The 17542-nt window shown below is 41.8% G+C and overlaps 1 protein-coding gene across 5 annotated transcripts in view; it reads right to left on the reverse strand.

The window, feature by feature from the left end:
- The window catches only part of LOC104928201 (disks large-associated protein 1), a 111782-nt gene that overhangs the window by 48557 nt on the left and 45683 nt on the right, over window positions 1–17542 (reverse strand). For 2 of the 5 annotated variants that reach the window (XM_027276498.1, XM_019261987.2), the window contains exons 2-3: window positions 15429–15517; window positions 2301–3831 (exon numbers count right to left, since the gene is read on the reverse strand). In XM_027276498.1, coding sequence (XP_027132299.1) covers window positions 2301–3716 — 1416 coding nt within the window. In that variant the 5' untranslated portion in view covers window positions 3717–3831; window positions 15429–15517. The remainder of the gene's footprint in view (window positions 1–2300; window positions 3832–15428; window positions 15518–17542) is intronic. The other 3 variants (XM_019261986.2, XM_019261988.2, XM_027276499.1) reach the window with 3 other exon arrangements.

Consider the following 17542-nt stretch of genomic DNA (forward strand, 5'->3'; position numbering starts at 1 on the left):
ACTGTAATGTTATTCATAAATCCCTGTCACAATATAAAATTCCATATATCATAATAGATTTTATCCATAGCACTAGTTCCAGCTGATAAGAGTATGGTAGATGGCACCATAGACTGGCCAATAGTGCAGGGTCACTTCAACACCTGCTTTTCAAGTAACAAGAAAAAAGATGTAGGTCTTTCTCTACAATGGAGGCCCATTGAAAAATGTTAATTTAGGTAAATAGGCAGCAGGCTAATTAAAAAGCAAAAATTACTACTATTCCCCTTAAAACTACTTTATGTGAAGCCTACCATCAAATTTCCGTTTTCAGATTTCTCTTACTTTCTTCATGCACTTTGGCAATTGATAAAATGTAGTTCGAGTTGTGCCAGGTGATGTCACCATCTGCTATTGACGTCATGTTCCGCTCTGACTCATTATTAGTGGTACTTCAACTCTCTGCTCTCTGTCTACACCTGAAGTAGGGATGTTTCATATTATATAAATTGACATCTGCTGCTGGTCTCTCCATACACCTACAAGTGATCACATATAGAAGCAGTCTTATTATCTAACGTAGAGTGTGAAGGACTGACAGAGACTTCAACCACTATTTATACAGCAGCATTGATTAGATGAGTTCTCCTGCCCAACTTTGGGATGTTTAAGTTGTAATTGTCATGGTGACTGATCAGAACGTGGTGCTATTTATATCTTATTATATCATAACAGTATAAATTATCTGTTTTCCATGAAGAAATATTATATTAATACACATTTGAACAGCCACAATCAACTCATCTGATTAATTACACTGTTATGGGGCTAGAGTAGAGACATCATTTTGGCACCAAAAATAAAATGTGGCGAGCTAACTGAGCTGGTGGCATTTATGACCTCCTCATAAATGTAGACATTCATTCACAATTTTAATAAATGTATGGCAGGCCGGTCAGTTAAAGGTAATTAAAGCATGGTGAAATGATTGACTGATTAGTCAACTAAATCATTGCTAATTACTATGATAGCTAGCTGCACAAGATTGTTTTATTTAAATTAGATTATTTAAACACATTTAATTATTTTAATACATTCAATTAAACATTTTTAAGATTCAAGGGTAGTTCCATTGGTAGTCTGTGATACAGGGCATAAACAAAACAGAGATTTTTCAGATGGTAAAATTATACTTATAGTATAGTCTTAAATAGACTTTATTTTTAGGATCATCAAAATGTCTCAGAGCTGTCTAATGTCTAAAGATTAAATTATGTCTACAGCCCTTATATTACTAGCTCTAGTGTCTCCCCAGCCTTAGCCAGTGATACCCAGTCATGATTTCTGGCCATGTAAATCTGTAGTTGTCATTCCAACCAAACACTAAAACAATGCAGGTACTTGTTTGAAAATACTGTAGACTTGACTCAGAGCAGCCCACCAAACTGTGATGCAGAGCCACTGTTCCCTGGCATCAACTGAAATTGCTGATTTGGAAAAGCATGAAATCATGAAAAATCGTTTTGAAAAAATCTATGTGATACAGATTCCAATAGACTGTGGGCCCCAATTGTGTCATGATATTCATCTTACAGAAATATACATATATAAAGGGAGATATTTCACTAGTAATCTAACTATTGTATAGCTTTAGCTCACTATGAGCTAACTATATTCACCTTTAAACTTACATGCCCAGGGCATCTCATCTTTACTTTGGGCTTTATTACATTCAACCGAATGTTTAGTGCCCTGTCTCACCTTTCACCAAATAACTTGATGGGTATTATCCTGAAAATAAGAGGTACTGAGTTTTCCCAGTTTCCCAATTAAAGTCATCTGGACATTGAGCTGCCTCGAAAATTATTATTATACTAATAATTATTATATACCATTATGTTCATGTGGCGGGCAGATAGAGGGCAATGATTCTCACTGTAGATTATAGATCAGTGTGAGAACTTTCAAAAGGACCTGAAGTCCACTGCCCAGGTGATGAGATATCATTATGACCTTCTCAAAAATATAAATATAATGAAAGACTGTGGACATGCTGGCACTTGTGGCTTGTGGTTCTCTAAAACATTAGAATGGCCACCTGTCCACTCAATTAATGGGTTCCAACTAAACAAAGCTTTTCTTCAGCAAAGGCAAAGTGTAGTGTTTGGCAGGACTGAGCACCTGAAGTCTTACAGGACTGGACACCACTGACTTAGAGGAAACATTGGTGAGAAAAGTAAGTTGTGGAGAAAAGGGAGGCAACAGAGGGGAGAAGGGTGAATCGACTGGTTTTGGATGGGAGTTGGGGAGGAATTATTTACCTGTAAGAAATGGCAAGAGCGCTCCTGCTGCTGACTGCCCTTAGATTTGACTAGAGCTCTATCTAGGTTTAGGTTACCGGATCCTGCGCTGGCTCGTAGCTGGTTGTGGCTGCTGTTGTTGGTGTAGACCTCTCGGGCCCTGCTCACCGTTAGGCTCGACGACCATGCCCCTTTCTTCACAAGGGGCCCGTCCACAAGACCCAGTGGCAGCAAGGGGCCACTTCCTCCACCGATACCGCCACCGCTGTTATTGCTGCTACCACTAACTGGCACACATGCCGACGACGCTGCATACTTCACATCGTTGTTGCTCCGGGAGGCTTTGAGTGCAGAATGGTGGTGTGTGTGGCCATGGTGTGCATGGGTGTGTGTGTGCTCGTTGAGTGTGGCGTAAGGGTCCATCATGAAGTACTGCTGGGACTGTGAGGAGGAGAGACTGGGGAGGGGAGTCTGGGGGAACTTGTCAAGGTTATTGCCGGGGTACCGGCCCATTGTCATGGCGATGGGCGAGGGGGAAATGGAGGGTGAGGGTGAGGGTGGAGGTTGGTGGTGGTGAGGGTGGTAGAGACACAGCTCCCGTTCCAGGTTGTCATCTGAGCTCCAATATCCGGAGCCCGGAGCAGATGCTGAGCCGTGGAGCTGGTGGTGGTGGTGGTGGTGGCTTCGATGCTTGGGCTCCGCTGATCGACAGCGCTCACGGCTCTTGCTGCGCTTCCGGTGGCGCACTCCCACTGGTGGAGTTTCACCTTCTGGGCTGGCCCTTGAACCACCACCACTACCTCCTCCACCACCACCACCACCATTAACGCTCCCATTATTGGCCCCCTTGGAGGACTGTGTGTGGTGTGGCCCCTCCAATGAATGTGACTTGGTGAAGAGTTTTTGGACTGAGTGGACCAGGTGGCGAATTCTCCCTGGGCTGTCACTGTTGTTGTTGTTGGCCCCCATTCCCCCACTGTGGGCCAACACTCCTCGTTTATACTGCAGTGTATGGTAGCCATCTCTGGAAAATGACGGCTGACGCTCAAACGGGTCCGCAAAGTTTGCCGGTACCCGGGTGGGCGTTTTACCTCCATAGCCTCCTCCACCTCCTCCTCCTCCTCCCCCTCCTCCTCCTACATATGGTACCATGGCCATACACTCATCCTTTACCTCAGGATGGTGAGAAGAGGAGGTGGAGTGACACCTCCTTGGGAAGGTTCCGTATGGGACGATGCTGTTGCTGTCAGAGGGGTACGAGGTACGCTGAGCATTGTAGTAGGGCAGCTCAGCTGGATGCGGCATGGGAATGGGTACAGGCATGTCATTCTGACTGATTAAATATGGCTTGCGGTCAACATGATGACCCAGTGGATCATATGATGGTTCATAGGAGACCACGTGATGGTGGCTCCGACTACTGGACAGGCCTTTCATGACAAGGGGAAGGATGGGTGGATGAAAAGAGGAATGATATGGATGGAGATGCCAGGGAGGCCCGTGACCAGAGAAGGGCTGCAGAAGACTGTCCCTGAGAGGAGAGCTGCAGACTCTGGAAGACAGGAAAGAGAGAGGAGCAATTAGACAAACAGTTAAACAGGTAACAAGCCAACAAAATACAAGCCCACGCCTGCCATTAATGATCCTCTAAGCATCCAAACGTCACAGTCCATGAAGAATATGCAGAGTATTGAGAAACTGGGAGATAGGAGGTGCATACATGAAGAAAACCAGTAAGGAGGAACAAACATGTTTGTGTTTAAAGTAATCCGTTCTGATTTATTTTTTTGAATTATCAATTTAATTTTCACTTCAGTTTCAGTCACCCACCTACCAGTCCATCTACCCATATATCTGTTAGTAAGGAAAATGACCAAAGGATACCAAAATACATAAGTAACCCATTATTCAGGACAAGATGAAGAACCAGAATACAGCGGCATGCCTGGTCTTACCCTGCTGCTCATCAAGCTACACTGGCTACCTATAACGGCCCACATTAAATTCAAATCACTAATGCTGACTACAAAGTTGTCTCCAGTTCTGCACTACTTTATGCCCTTAAACATGTTACCTCCCAACCATTGCCAACCTCCAATGAACGACAACTGGCTCTGCATATGCTTCCGGCTATCAGAAATAATCTAAATGTATATTAAACTAGGATTTTTTTTTCTTTTAAATTCATTTTGGGGCACCATCCTTAATGAAGGGTACAACAGAAACTAAATTAGTTAATAACTACAACCAAAACTTGACATGCAGTCCAGTTATAGTTATAGGAAGTGATTGGGGGAGGTAGTGACTTACATTTCATCATGAAAGTTCATTTTATGTCACAATGAACAAAGTCATCCTACTGTAAGTACTAATAGAATACATTGAGCTCTCGCCCAAGGAAGACCTTAAACATACATATTTACCCTTACTGGGAATTTAGAGTCTCATCAAACCTGAATGTCTTGAACCCACAAAGACACTCTTGGGGATTCCAACCCAAAACTAGCTTTCTATGGTTTCAGCAGTGTTAAAGGGGTAGTTCAGTGTGATTGTAAGAGGTACTTATAATAAAAAAATAAGCAATATCCATTCAAGTTTATATATGAATATTTTCACTGCTTTACCTTTTCATCACACAGCCTCTTTAGGACTAACTGCAAAACTTCCAACTGTGATGCAGACTGTTTTATACCACCAATCAAGCGTTTGGGTCAGACTGACATTTCTAAAGATTTCAGAATTGCTGCATGTTTGTATATTTTCTGCCTGTGCCGCTGTAACTGCTCCAATCGGCTGATTTGAAGTGTGCAGTGCAGCTAATGTGTAAGAATATGGACGTTCTATGGATAGTGCCAATAAAAAAATCTGTCTGACTGCAAGCTAAACGACTGAAACTGTTGTTCATATAGCATAGACCGATTTAGATTTTTTGATGTAGGCCTTTCTTTTTTAAAACAGGTTTGTCTGCTGATTCCGTCTATAGCGGTGCATATGCCTGCTACTGTGCCGGGGTCCCTGTCAAAGTGGTGGCACACTGATAGCTGTCTACTGTGTGTATACACTGACTATAAGTTAAGTACCTCATACAACTGCATTTCAAAATTCGAGAACTAAACCCTTATCCCACCTGCCAAAGTGATTTATGACTTAATATAAAAAACAACAGTTCCAGTTAGTCTGTGGTGAAAAAATGTAGTGTCTTAAATTTCCAAGTTCCATATTTTAAAACCTATAAAGATAGAAGTCTGCCAATACTGCAAGATAAACTCACTGAAGAATGAAGTTGTTTTACGTTAGTTAACTTTAATATGTCATAAGCAGTGAGTAAACATGATGATAAAACTGTCGATTGCTACTTTGTCTGGGATGTCATATACACATGGACAAAGTTGACATGCAAATCCACATATTATCAACACAATAGCTCAGCTGGTAACCAAGAACAAACCGTTGGGAAAACACCAAACCTCTAAATCACTGGACCAGATTGAAAAAAGTCTGTGGTTGATTCTTGTTTGTCTCTATGTGCCCTACCACAAATTGCTGACTTGTCCAGGGTATACCCTACCTCTCACCCAAAGTCAGCTGGGATAGTCTCTAGGATGGATGGATAGATGGACAGATGGATGGATGGATGGATGGATGGATAGCTGGACAGATGACTGGAGGGACAGATGGATGGATGCATGGATGGATGGATGGATGGATGGATGGTTGGATGGATGGATGGATCAACGGATGGATGGATGGATGGATGGATGAATGGACTGATGGATGCATGGATGGACAGATGGATGGATGGATGTATGGATGGACAGATGGTTGGAAGGATGGATGGATGGACAGACGGATGGACAGATGGATGCATGGATGGATAATGGACGGACGGATGATGGATTGATGGATGGACGGATGGATGGATGGATGGACGGACGGATGGATGGATGGACTGATGGATGGATGCATGGATTGATGGATGCATGGATGGATGGATGGATGGATGCATGGATGGACTGATGGATGCATGGATGGACGGATGGATCGATAGACAGACAAATGGACAGATGGGTGCATGGATGGATGGATGGATGGATGGATGGGCGGACGGATCGATGGATGGATGCATGGATGGATGGATGGATGGATGGATAGATGACTCAGGGACTGTATTGTCCAATTGAAGCAGTTCCATTCAAACAGATTCATTCCAATAAATTGACAACAACAAACAACACAGGCAGTTGAAGACTGATATTTTTAATTTCTGCTCAGTGTACAAGGCAAACTGATCCATACAGCCAGTACTTATTAGTGCAGGTAACAGTACTGTAAGAAGTCCCTTCACTCTGACCTTATGTAACAGCCAGTACACATCCCAGACGACTTAGGGAAAAGGCCCTAGGGATCAGACTACTCACAATGCAGTTTCATTACAGATGAACAGCCATGCAGGACCACAGTGTTAGGTGTATGCTACATGCATGACTGTGTGTGTACACTTGCAAATACTCAGACTGCATTTGTAATGGAGTTGTGGAATAGCCACATGTGTGTATAAGTTTTGTGTGAGGATTAGTGTGTGTGAGTTTCCCCTGTCCTACTTGGCCCATGACACAACAGCTTAACACAACCTGACAGCTCCACTGGTAGAGGGGCCCCTAACAAGCTACAGCAGTAACTCACACAAACACACACACACACATGCACAGACACACACAGTTCCCACCATCAGAATAAATCTTACAGATATCACACACACACTGTGGGTTTTGGTTCCTTCACACTGTTCCTTTTAATTTTGTACAGATTAAATAAACAGGACGTATTAATTGGTGAGGGTATTTTCCCTCCTGTTCTATTTCCACTCTTAATTTAAACCCAGACCATTAATCATGGATTGCAACGTTTCCCTATCCTCAAACATACCATAGTTGCAATGCACAGATATTGTGGGGAAATAAATAGAATTTGAAAAAGTCTAATTGAACAGACTTGTAATAAGTATTGTAAACACACCATCATTAGTTTCAGCTCCTTGAATGAATGTGTCCTTTGATTTGGAAACACTCCTGGATTTAACATCGGGTGTCTGTTCTATGCACAATTATGGTTAGAAGGTCGTGAATTACTGTCTCACTGGCACTGACATTGTACTCACAACAGTGTGTCTAAAAATAAAACTGAACTGAAACGAAGGAGGAAGTGATTCACTTCTAATGATGTGTGTGAAGTCAGACATTGCTTTACAAGGACCCAAATAACAGGGTCTTAAATAAGCAGCGTTTCATTTTTCTTTTACCTACTAACAGCAATATATATCTGATTACATCCTGACTCCAGCTTTGTACTTAACACAGAGTCATGAAATTGACAACAATCCTCTCATCTCAGTCACAGGACATCAACCTTCTCATCACACATTGGTCTCAACTGGTGTCATCAAAACCAAAAGTGTCACTGTAATGACTCCTGACTGAGTGAAGGCTAAGAATGACTTATCAGTTCCACAGAGAGCTCCCAATAAGCTTTCCTGTCCAGTTGAAACACATCAGGAAGAGAAATAGCACACCATTCTGTGCACTGGAGATGATCTGAATATAACTGATACCTGAATGTAAACCTCCAGGAGGAGAGGCGAGTAAAGTAAGTAAAGTTATGTGAGACAAAGAACAGAGTGGATGTAAAGGGATAAAAAAACAGATGAGATTGACACACACACACACACACACACACACACACACACACACACACACCACCACCACCTCCTGCTGCATTTTTCAAAGAGCCATATGTGCCAGGCAGGCTGGGTTGATGCTGTGTGTGTAGGCGGAAGGAGAAATGAAAATAGGGCTGAGATCAAGTTATTTTAGGCTAAATGGAAGCAGGCGAACAAAAAGCCTTTGAGTCACTCTCTGAGGGTGGATACCAGCACTGAAGACAGACAGGATACTCATTTAATGTAGCGCGATGGGCATTTTCTTCCATTCCAGGACACACACACACACACAAGGGATACACCTCAGCATCAAACTGTGTACTTTTCACACATTCTGAATGTGTTCAGCTTTATTTATACTCACATTATAATGACAATGAACCAGCTCAGTTGCTGTAGTCACATGGCGATCCATACTGTATAATATTTGTTCATTTCTGTATTCACAAATCAAACATTCCATTCTTCATATAAAAGAAAACTTAAACATGAAATGAAACATACAGTGACACAGAGAGCACTGTGTCCAGAAGGCTCACTCAGAGTGACAAACCACTGCCAGTGTGTCATTGTGTGCTCATCCATTTCAAAGTAAATGACACGTATGCATGATATAAATGAGTCCTACATACTACACGCTGTACATCCTATGGCATGGCAATAAATGATGTATACAGACAGACTAACGGGGGTTTCAGTGACAGCATGTGTCCATGCACGCATATGCACATACACACACACATAGGCCAGATTAGAGCACATGTCAGTGTGATTCAGGCCATAATTAAGGAGGATAGAGCTTAATGACAGGTATAATGGTGTGTAGTCATGGATTACAGTGCCATTGTCAACCAGTCACTGTTCAGACATCAGTGTGCAGGGGAAGGAAAATCAATACAAAATGGGACCGCTGGTGAAGTCATTGAAAAGAGCAGAGGGGGACCCCCATACAATATATTGATTCTCTCTCTCTCTTAGCCACATGGATCTTCACTCTAGAATCTTCACACCGCCACGCCTGGTGCAGCAATCTGGATGTGGGTTTGTTCTGAATATTCTGTTTTCAGTGTCAGTTTTAGGGAATAAGCACATGTGACAGACCTGGGGTCGCCCAGGGCGCAAATGTGGCCAGGACCGGCACTGCTGATAACCTTCTGATAAATATTAGGATACGTTTTGCTGTAGGAGTGTACTATGATGTTAGTTTCTTGTGTTTAACTCACTCTTTAGTAGGGATGTAACGATGCACGATTAAAAAAGGTACAAATGCGTGACGACTCGCATCGGTTGACATCGTCTTTTTTTTAATTAGAAATAGGTTACGTTGTGGCTGCAGCTTCCACTGCCTCGTCTGCCTTTCTGTGTCACACACACACACACACACACACACACACACACACACACACACATACACACACACACACACACGCAGTAGTAGTAATCGGCGTCAGGCCTGACTGTACTGTAAATGATACCATAACACAGATCGTCCAGGAATTCACGATGTTGCAATTTGCAACTTCAACGCAACTTCAGTGAATCCCCGTGAATTCAGGGGTGTTGCAATTTTAACCAATCATAGCAACTTCCGCGCAGTCTGCACGGGGGATTAAAGTCGGGTCAGGGACGGCCGCACCGTGCGGGAGGATCCCCTCGTGGGACCTCTCCCCGGCGCTGGCTGGCCCCCGCCGGGCACATTTCCTCCGAGGTGGTGCGCCGCGACCGGCTCTGCGTTTACAGCGCCCGGACCTCGCCGTTTCCCGGGGCCGTGGACTCTCATTAAAGGGTAAATGAGCTATCATCTTGTTGTTTTTATTTTCAGTTAGCTCATACTTCAAGCTGAAAGGTAATGGTCAGATCAGCTGCTTGCTGGCAGCCCTAATAAGAACACAAACTGTTTCTGTAAATAGAGATTTTTTTCCTACAAATAAAAAGATATTTTATTGGTCATAATTTGTTTGTAGCTCATTTTGATTAAAAAAAATCGTGAAAAAATCGTATTGTGAAAAAAAAATCGTGACTCGAATCGAGTCGTGAGTTGAGTGTATCGTTACATCCCTACTCTTTAGTGACTGAGCAGACCAGATTTCATTTATTCTGTGGTGTTTTTTTAATCTGTGAGTTTGTGCTTGTTTAACAAACAATAAAGAGATCTTAAATCTTGAAAGATATGTCCTGAGTCCCTGTAAATATTTAATAAGAGTATAGTTCTCAAACTGATAAACAAAGTATGTTTCAGAACCAGCATTTTCTAAACACATGCTGCTTTCAGTTTCCATGCAGTCCCACCAAATAATATAACACAGAGAAATATAGTAAAAACAAACTGAAGTGTCAGTTTTATTGTTTATTTAAAGGGACCAATAGCTCCAACTGTGTTCTGTGTGGTATAATTACATTTTTTGTCAATGAAGTCTGCATATAGATCTACTGAAACACTTCAGGACTGTCAGACAGTAAGGCAAAGCAGTGAAAATATTCTAAACATAACGTCTACTTCAGACTGATGTTGATTTATTTAGGTTTGCTTTTTTAGGTGACTAAAATGTGTTTTGTCCACAGCAGTGCATTGTTTAGCTTCTATGCTGCTCCACCTGTCTGCCTTTACCAACTTGTGCTGACCCCCTCCTACTGCAGGTCACACACTGACTATGGATCAGCACCTCATGCAGCCACTAAATACTCCAAACTATGCTTTTAGATGTCGGGCTTTGTTAAGTGAAACAGTGTATATCTTGAACATACCTGAGGCCTGGAAGTCTTCCATCCAGATAGTGGAGCTCCATCTATCTATGAATAGTTTTATAGTGAATATAATTATATAATATAAATATAAAAAAATCATCAAAATAATTTCAATATTTTGTCACACAAGTTTGAAACGACCACCATCCACTGTGAAGGAAAGGCAGTACAGAACAGAAAAAACACCACGCCACATATGAGACTGGTTTGTGTTTGCCTGTGTGGTGTGTGTGTGTGTGTGTGTGTGTGTGTGCGCGCGTGTCTTTTCCAGAAATTTTCTCTCGTCTCCCTTTCTGTCTTTCCTTGCCTTGCACATTACCAAAAGGAGAAAAGATGTGTCGCCATGGTAACCACAGCAGTATGCGAAACAGACACGAGTGAACAGAAATTTAAAATGGAAAACACTCATTATACTCAAGTATTCCACATCATTTAGCATTGCACTTACACTAACACCTATACATGGACACACGTACAAACACACACAAACACACACACACACACACACACACACACGCTGATGGACTGTTTTTTAGATGCTAAAAATACTGTATATATTCAGTCTTTCCAACAGTAGTCAGAAGACTGAACAGCCCTTGCTAGCCCCCCTTGCCACAAGATCCGACATCCCACCTGAATGTTCTGTATGTTCTTTTATATGTCAAGTCAAGTACAGATGTGGAGTCTATAATTTAGGGGCACATGGGGGATCTCTGGGGTTGGACTACTGTAGATTCTATACATTGCAAAACCTGCAATTTTTAACAGTGTTTCACAGCTCTTGATTTGAACTACTACCACTGATGAGATAAAATATGGTTGGTGTTTAAAGACTGGGACGTGGAAATGTTTTCTACCTCTTGGTTTATTTAGTCAGGAGCTGATATACTGTATAATCACTGTGTTCTACCTGGACTTACAGTGACAACTCATGAACAGTTCATTAGAAAACCATTACCAGAATTATAATCCCATTATAGCTATTGAAGAGGCTCACTCGCGATTCCATAGTGTAATGTTTGATCAGATTGAAGCTCCACAACACTGCAGGGTCAGTTAGCTACTGTGAATACGTAGCTAACTGACCCGTTTTGCCTTGTACTCATTGAAACAACTGGGGAAGGAATGTTGGTCCAACGGCATGTTCAGTGTGAGCCCTTCATTGGATTAATCGCTGCAGCTACTGTACACTCATCTACCTTCCTGCAGGATTCATGTTTGTCTCAGCCTGCCTCAGAGTTTTCTGGGGGGGTTTTCTGAACACTATGATTTCTGCATTTTCAAAAAGCCTCTGCTGTGTGAAAAACTCTAGAGAGAACCTTGGGAGCCACCTAACCTTCAGCTGGTGTGTGTGTGTGTGGTGTGACTTGGTGTGACTGACAGTTGCTTCACTAAGCCTTTGTGTCTTTCCTTTCAATGATAAAGATTAACTTGAACTTCAGATCTTTATTGATGTTTTGTGTGTGACTTGCGGGTGAATGGAGGACAGCATCAATGCCTCTGAAGCCCATTGTAACCTGCTATGTTTGAGTACTATTGGTGCTGACTCTTCATCTGCTCTCAGATATTTATATCTCTGCATCGCTCACAAGGTCTGAACATGGAGCGTGCACAACACTATGAATGCTGGTGATTTACACAAAGAAGGCACACCAAGGTGAAGTGAATCCAGGGAGAAGCCATGGTTGCTTGGTGCTTTCATTTGTTAGATCCAGCCCACATTAAGGAGAGGAGACGAGTTACAGCACAAATGCAACATGTCTAAAGCCTCAAACAAGTGTTCAGGTCTCAGTGGCATCCTGGTCAATCAAGCGGTACTGAGGAACTCTTTTCTCTTCTCTTCTCTTCCCTGCAGCTAATTAACCTGCTCTAAAAGCAAAAAGTGAAATCACAGACAAAAACACCTCCAATTAGAATCACATGGATATTTACGAGTTTCTAAGGTTTACCTAAGAACTGACAACGTTATGCAGTGACCCAGCACTTCAATGAGAAAAGCGGTAAAAGTTTGTTCAAACCAACATGCAGACTAAAAAAAAGATGATTTTTGACATACAGTACACTCCCACTGTGTGTCAAAAGGGGAGGGGGGTAATTACACACTGCTGGAGGCAATCTCTATCCCTCCCATTTCTCCATCATCCCATCCATACGACCCCCAATCAATTAGTGATGTACGTCAGAATCTGCGAGGAAAGGATTTTTTTTTTCTTTTCGCCCACTGAGTGTGAGTTATGATTCAACTCAGCATTTAGAGCAGGGAAGAGGAGAGGAGAGGAAAGAAAAGGAGAGGAGGGTAAAAGAGAGGAGAAAACAGAAGAGGAGAAGAAAGCGTGGTCTCTCTCTCTCTCTCTCTCTCTCTCTCTCTCTCTCTCTCTCTCATGCCTGTGAAGCCTACAGTATAGAGACAGATAGAAAGGAACAGCTCAGTGGTGGGATGTGTGAAGGAGGTGGGGACCAAAACGACCAGCTGACTGTGAAAGAAGCGTGAATCATATCTTTAACGCTGATCTTCTCCTGTCATATTCCTCACAAACTATGATAGACTGATTACTTCACACTGTATGGCATGAGTTATTTTTACAGCAGTACTGCATCAATAAATAATTCATAACAGAGACCCAGTGAGTCTCAGATGGTTTACGGGGTTAACCTGTGACTTAAGTCTCTCTTCCTGTCGTATATGGATAGACAAAATGGAAGAAGTGAGTGTAGAGAAAAAAAGAAGTCACATGAAATGACTGAGACTTAAGTCACTGAGACTTACTATAAAGACCAGGAAGACACTCGCCCTGGCCTCGAACATTAGGACCAAAACCAACACATGATGCTCTTTGCAGGAGCCACTGTTACACCATCCAAAAAGAATATCTGATTTTGTGTGCATATAAAATGTCCAGTCTTTTTTAAATATAATGTACTGTGTGTTCCACAAGAATAAAAGTCCACCGTGCACGGCTCTGGCACATTCTGGCAGCGCTGTGGCCTGCAAGGCCGATCGATGCATTTTAAATAATGATTGGGATTTTACCAGAAGCTACCAGAACGTCACAGAAGCGGCTCCGCAGAGAATAACCAGCCAAGTCAAGCAGCACAGAGCAGATCGGCGAGGCAGGAAGTCAAATACAGAAACAGTATAGACAATCCAGTCAATTTCTTTTTAAATAAAACGACCTGTGCAGAGCCCGATCGTAAAAACAGACTTTCTACTACGTATCCTGTTTACTCATGGAAGAAGCACATAAAAAAAAAAAGAATCTGGATTGGCAGGCCAAACTCTCTAAAACAAACTAAAACAGCATTGCAGGCGTTACTGTGGAGTTATATTCAGATATTTGAACAAATACAGACACTCAGGAAGTCATGAGTTTTTTATTAGTAGGTTCTAGGTCCTAGTTAACATCCAAAGCAATTATTAGTATTGTTATGAGTTCATGGCTAAACAGATAACAAAAAAAGAGTTATCAACTCAAACGCCAATGTTAAAAAAATATAGTAACGCAGAAAGAAATCAAACGAAGCACACGTCCAGACTGATACTGTAGCAGCAAAGTTTACTATGCCAGTCCAAACTGCTAAATCCTACAGTCAAGAGGTGACAGTGCTCTATAACAGAGCAGGGTCACTGAGTGAGCTCCATAGATTTATTGGTGATCACCTGATCTGCCACAGACTGTTGGAGAGCTCAAGAGAATCTGCTGGTCACTGGAAACACTTTGACTGGGTGTTCACACATAACGGCAAGAGGCTTGTCCTCTTGATCCACAGAGTTACTGCTCGTGAATCTTTTTCCTCAGGTTATTATACAAGAAGAAGTGGTTGTACTTAGGGTTTCAAAATTCCAGGAACTTTCAAAGTTGGAAACGTTCCATGGGAATAAATGGAAATTTATGGGAATAATGCAGGAATTCACTAAATTGAAGGTTGGCCCTTAACAGGGAACTTAAATATAGTTGGCATAATCTGACTAAAAGAACCAGATTTCATGTGAGTACACTTGAACATCAGTCACATGCACACTGCTTACTACAGGGCTCCTGAGGCCATGGAAATGGTATTCATACAGTAGCTAGTTAGATGCTAAATAAGCTGTAGCTAGCATCATTTCATTGACCATCCATGAAGCTATCTTATCATGATGCTAGCTTACCCCCAATTACTAAATGACCCCCAGTTTCCAGTTCATTTCCTAACAAGCATGACTCAGCTAGATTTAGGAACACATCACAAGCTACATGATGTATTTTTACAAAACACATTGTGTCATTTAACTTTCGTAGCCTACGTTTCTTTCGGTTTCCCATGTGACATGAAGAGCTGTCTCCTGGGTGAAAGTAGTGTGTTTTTTCCACCACACATCCTCTGTATGTGGACTTTCTTATATTTTCATACCCAGTCACCTGACTTTGATCGCACATAAAACCATGAAGCTACAAGGACGCAACCAGACATGGCGCTAGAAGGTATTGAACATGAACATTAGAACAGTATTTGATGAGTTGCGAGTGAGACCAGGCTGTATTAACATGTATGCTTTCCTTCTCCATCAAATAATATAGAATATAAAAAGAACTGAGAGTCTAGTGTGCGTGGATTTAAAGTGAATTGTCTATGAATTATGTAAAAATAACAAAAAAGTTATAAATAAAAGAGTGTTACATGGGGAGTTTAGGTTCATGTTTACTCACCTCCTTTAAATCCCCATCACTGCAGAGTTGTCGCTAACTGGAAGGGATTGACATCTCTGTAATACTGCTCTCACATTAACTCCAGTTGTCTAGAGAAAAGACACAATGTGCACACACACCACAAACAACACAGACACACACACGCACACACACAGTTACTATGGTTACATATGTTAAATATATTTTCAATACATAATGTGAGCTACATCCAGCCCCCTTACTCTGACACCAGCAGACCTCCATCTGGTCAACCTCACACATGTGAAGACATCAGAACAAAAGAAATATCAAGACATCAAGATCTTTTTGTGACACTGACTCTTGGTAGGAGAGACCTGATCCCTTTAAGGTGTGCCACTGAAGGTAAACATGTTTTAACAATGAAAGTCCAGTGCTGCCATTGTTATGTTTTTTTATATTATGTCATTGAGATATTAACAATAGTGCAGAGCAGTGTATACTTTAACACTTTAACCTGTGTTCTCTCTTGGTAGTGACACTTGTGCTAATGTTGTGTCTGATTCTAAAGAATATGTGACGCTCACCTCACAGCATTAGAAATATGATGTTGATGAAGTATTTCTGGTCCAACCACAGGACACCTCTGTTTACTGCAGAGGTTAATAACATATTGTATATCCACAATATTGCTGCATAACCCTGCTCTGTACCATGTGAGATACAGTTCCTCTTTAAGCCTGAACTAAGACTAAGACTAAACCCTGTTAGTCTGGGAAGGAGCTGTCCAGCCAACTGTGGTGCTGATTACTGCTCATGTGCAGCAGCTTGCTTCCCTTCTACAGTACATTAAATGTGATCAAATGGCATCTAGAGGTGTAGTTGCTGATTGCGACACCCTCACTTCACCCTCTCCTTCCTAACATGAAGTAAAAAAAACTAACCCCTGAATTCCTCCAGACACAGCTCTGTGACACAGGGGTGATGTTTTGACTCGTTCTACACGTGGCTTCATATTCCAGCAGGAGCGCTTCAGAACAGCCAGGCTTTGTAAAGGAGCTCACATTTGATCATTTTTCCTCATGCAGCTGCATGTCTGCTGGCAAACAAACTTCATATTTCCAGGTAATTATACACTAATGTGTGAATGGTTAGCTCATAAAACTGATGAGTTGGCACCTTGCATAGCAGCTAATGTCATCAGTGTATGAATATGAGTGAATGGGTGAATGAGATGTAGTGTAAAAGAGCTTTGAGTGGTCAGAAGACTAAAAAGGCGCTTTATAAGTACAGTCCATTTACCATTTACCATCATGCACACGCTGTCCTGTACTGTCATGTGTTTATATCTATTTATGGCTAACTGAGTGTTAGGTACACATGCATGAGCCTCCAAAATGATTTATAAATCAGTCTTGTCAGCTTTATAACTCAGAAGAAGTGTAAGTTGTGAATCTACAGTACGGTGTGCAAGGTAGTATCTACATTTCAACTCCATGTCTAGAGAATTTAACAATACTGCTTTTCAGTCTGCCTCTTGGACAGCATTTTCTCAGGTGAGTGCTGCTGTCATGTCCTCACAGTCCACATTGAATCAGCTAATAGGATAGTTAGCTGCCTGGCAAATTGAGCTAACTAGGTAATGGCAGCTATACTTAGTGTTTAGCTACTTTAGCAACAAGTAAAGTCAACTGTCCATCATAAACTCTGTAAATCACACAGAGCTGAAGCTGAACAGCTGGACGACAACAGAGGGAAAACCATAAAACATTTAACAACTGAAAAGTGTCCATCAACATATAGGCCTAGTGAATGACAGATGTGTGTTGGCCACATTATTTGAACATCTGGCCATGATTAATATGAAGATCCAACAGTGAACATCATGTGACAGAAAACAAGGGAAAGCATAAATATCCTGTTTAAATATAAGATTGACAACCTTTTAAAACTAGTTGGTTGCTGGTTCTGGATTTTTATTTGATTCATCATATTTTTAGGCCTTGTTGTTATATATTCTAATTCATATACAATAGTCTAAAGCAGGGGTTTTTCAACTGGGGGTCCGTTACCCCTAGGGGGTCGGCAGAGGTACTGCAGGGGGTCAGCTAATTTTTGTCAAAATAATTTGTGAGAATTAAAAAAATTAGGGCTGC

Source organism: Larimichthys crocea, unplaced genomic scaffold (assembly GCF_000972845.2).
Source record: "Larimichthys crocea isolate SSNF unplaced genomic scaffold, L_crocea_2.0 scaffold397, whole genome shotgun sequence".
NCBI lineage: Eukaryota > Metazoa > Chordata > Actinopteri > Sciaenidae > Larimichthys > Larimichthys crocea.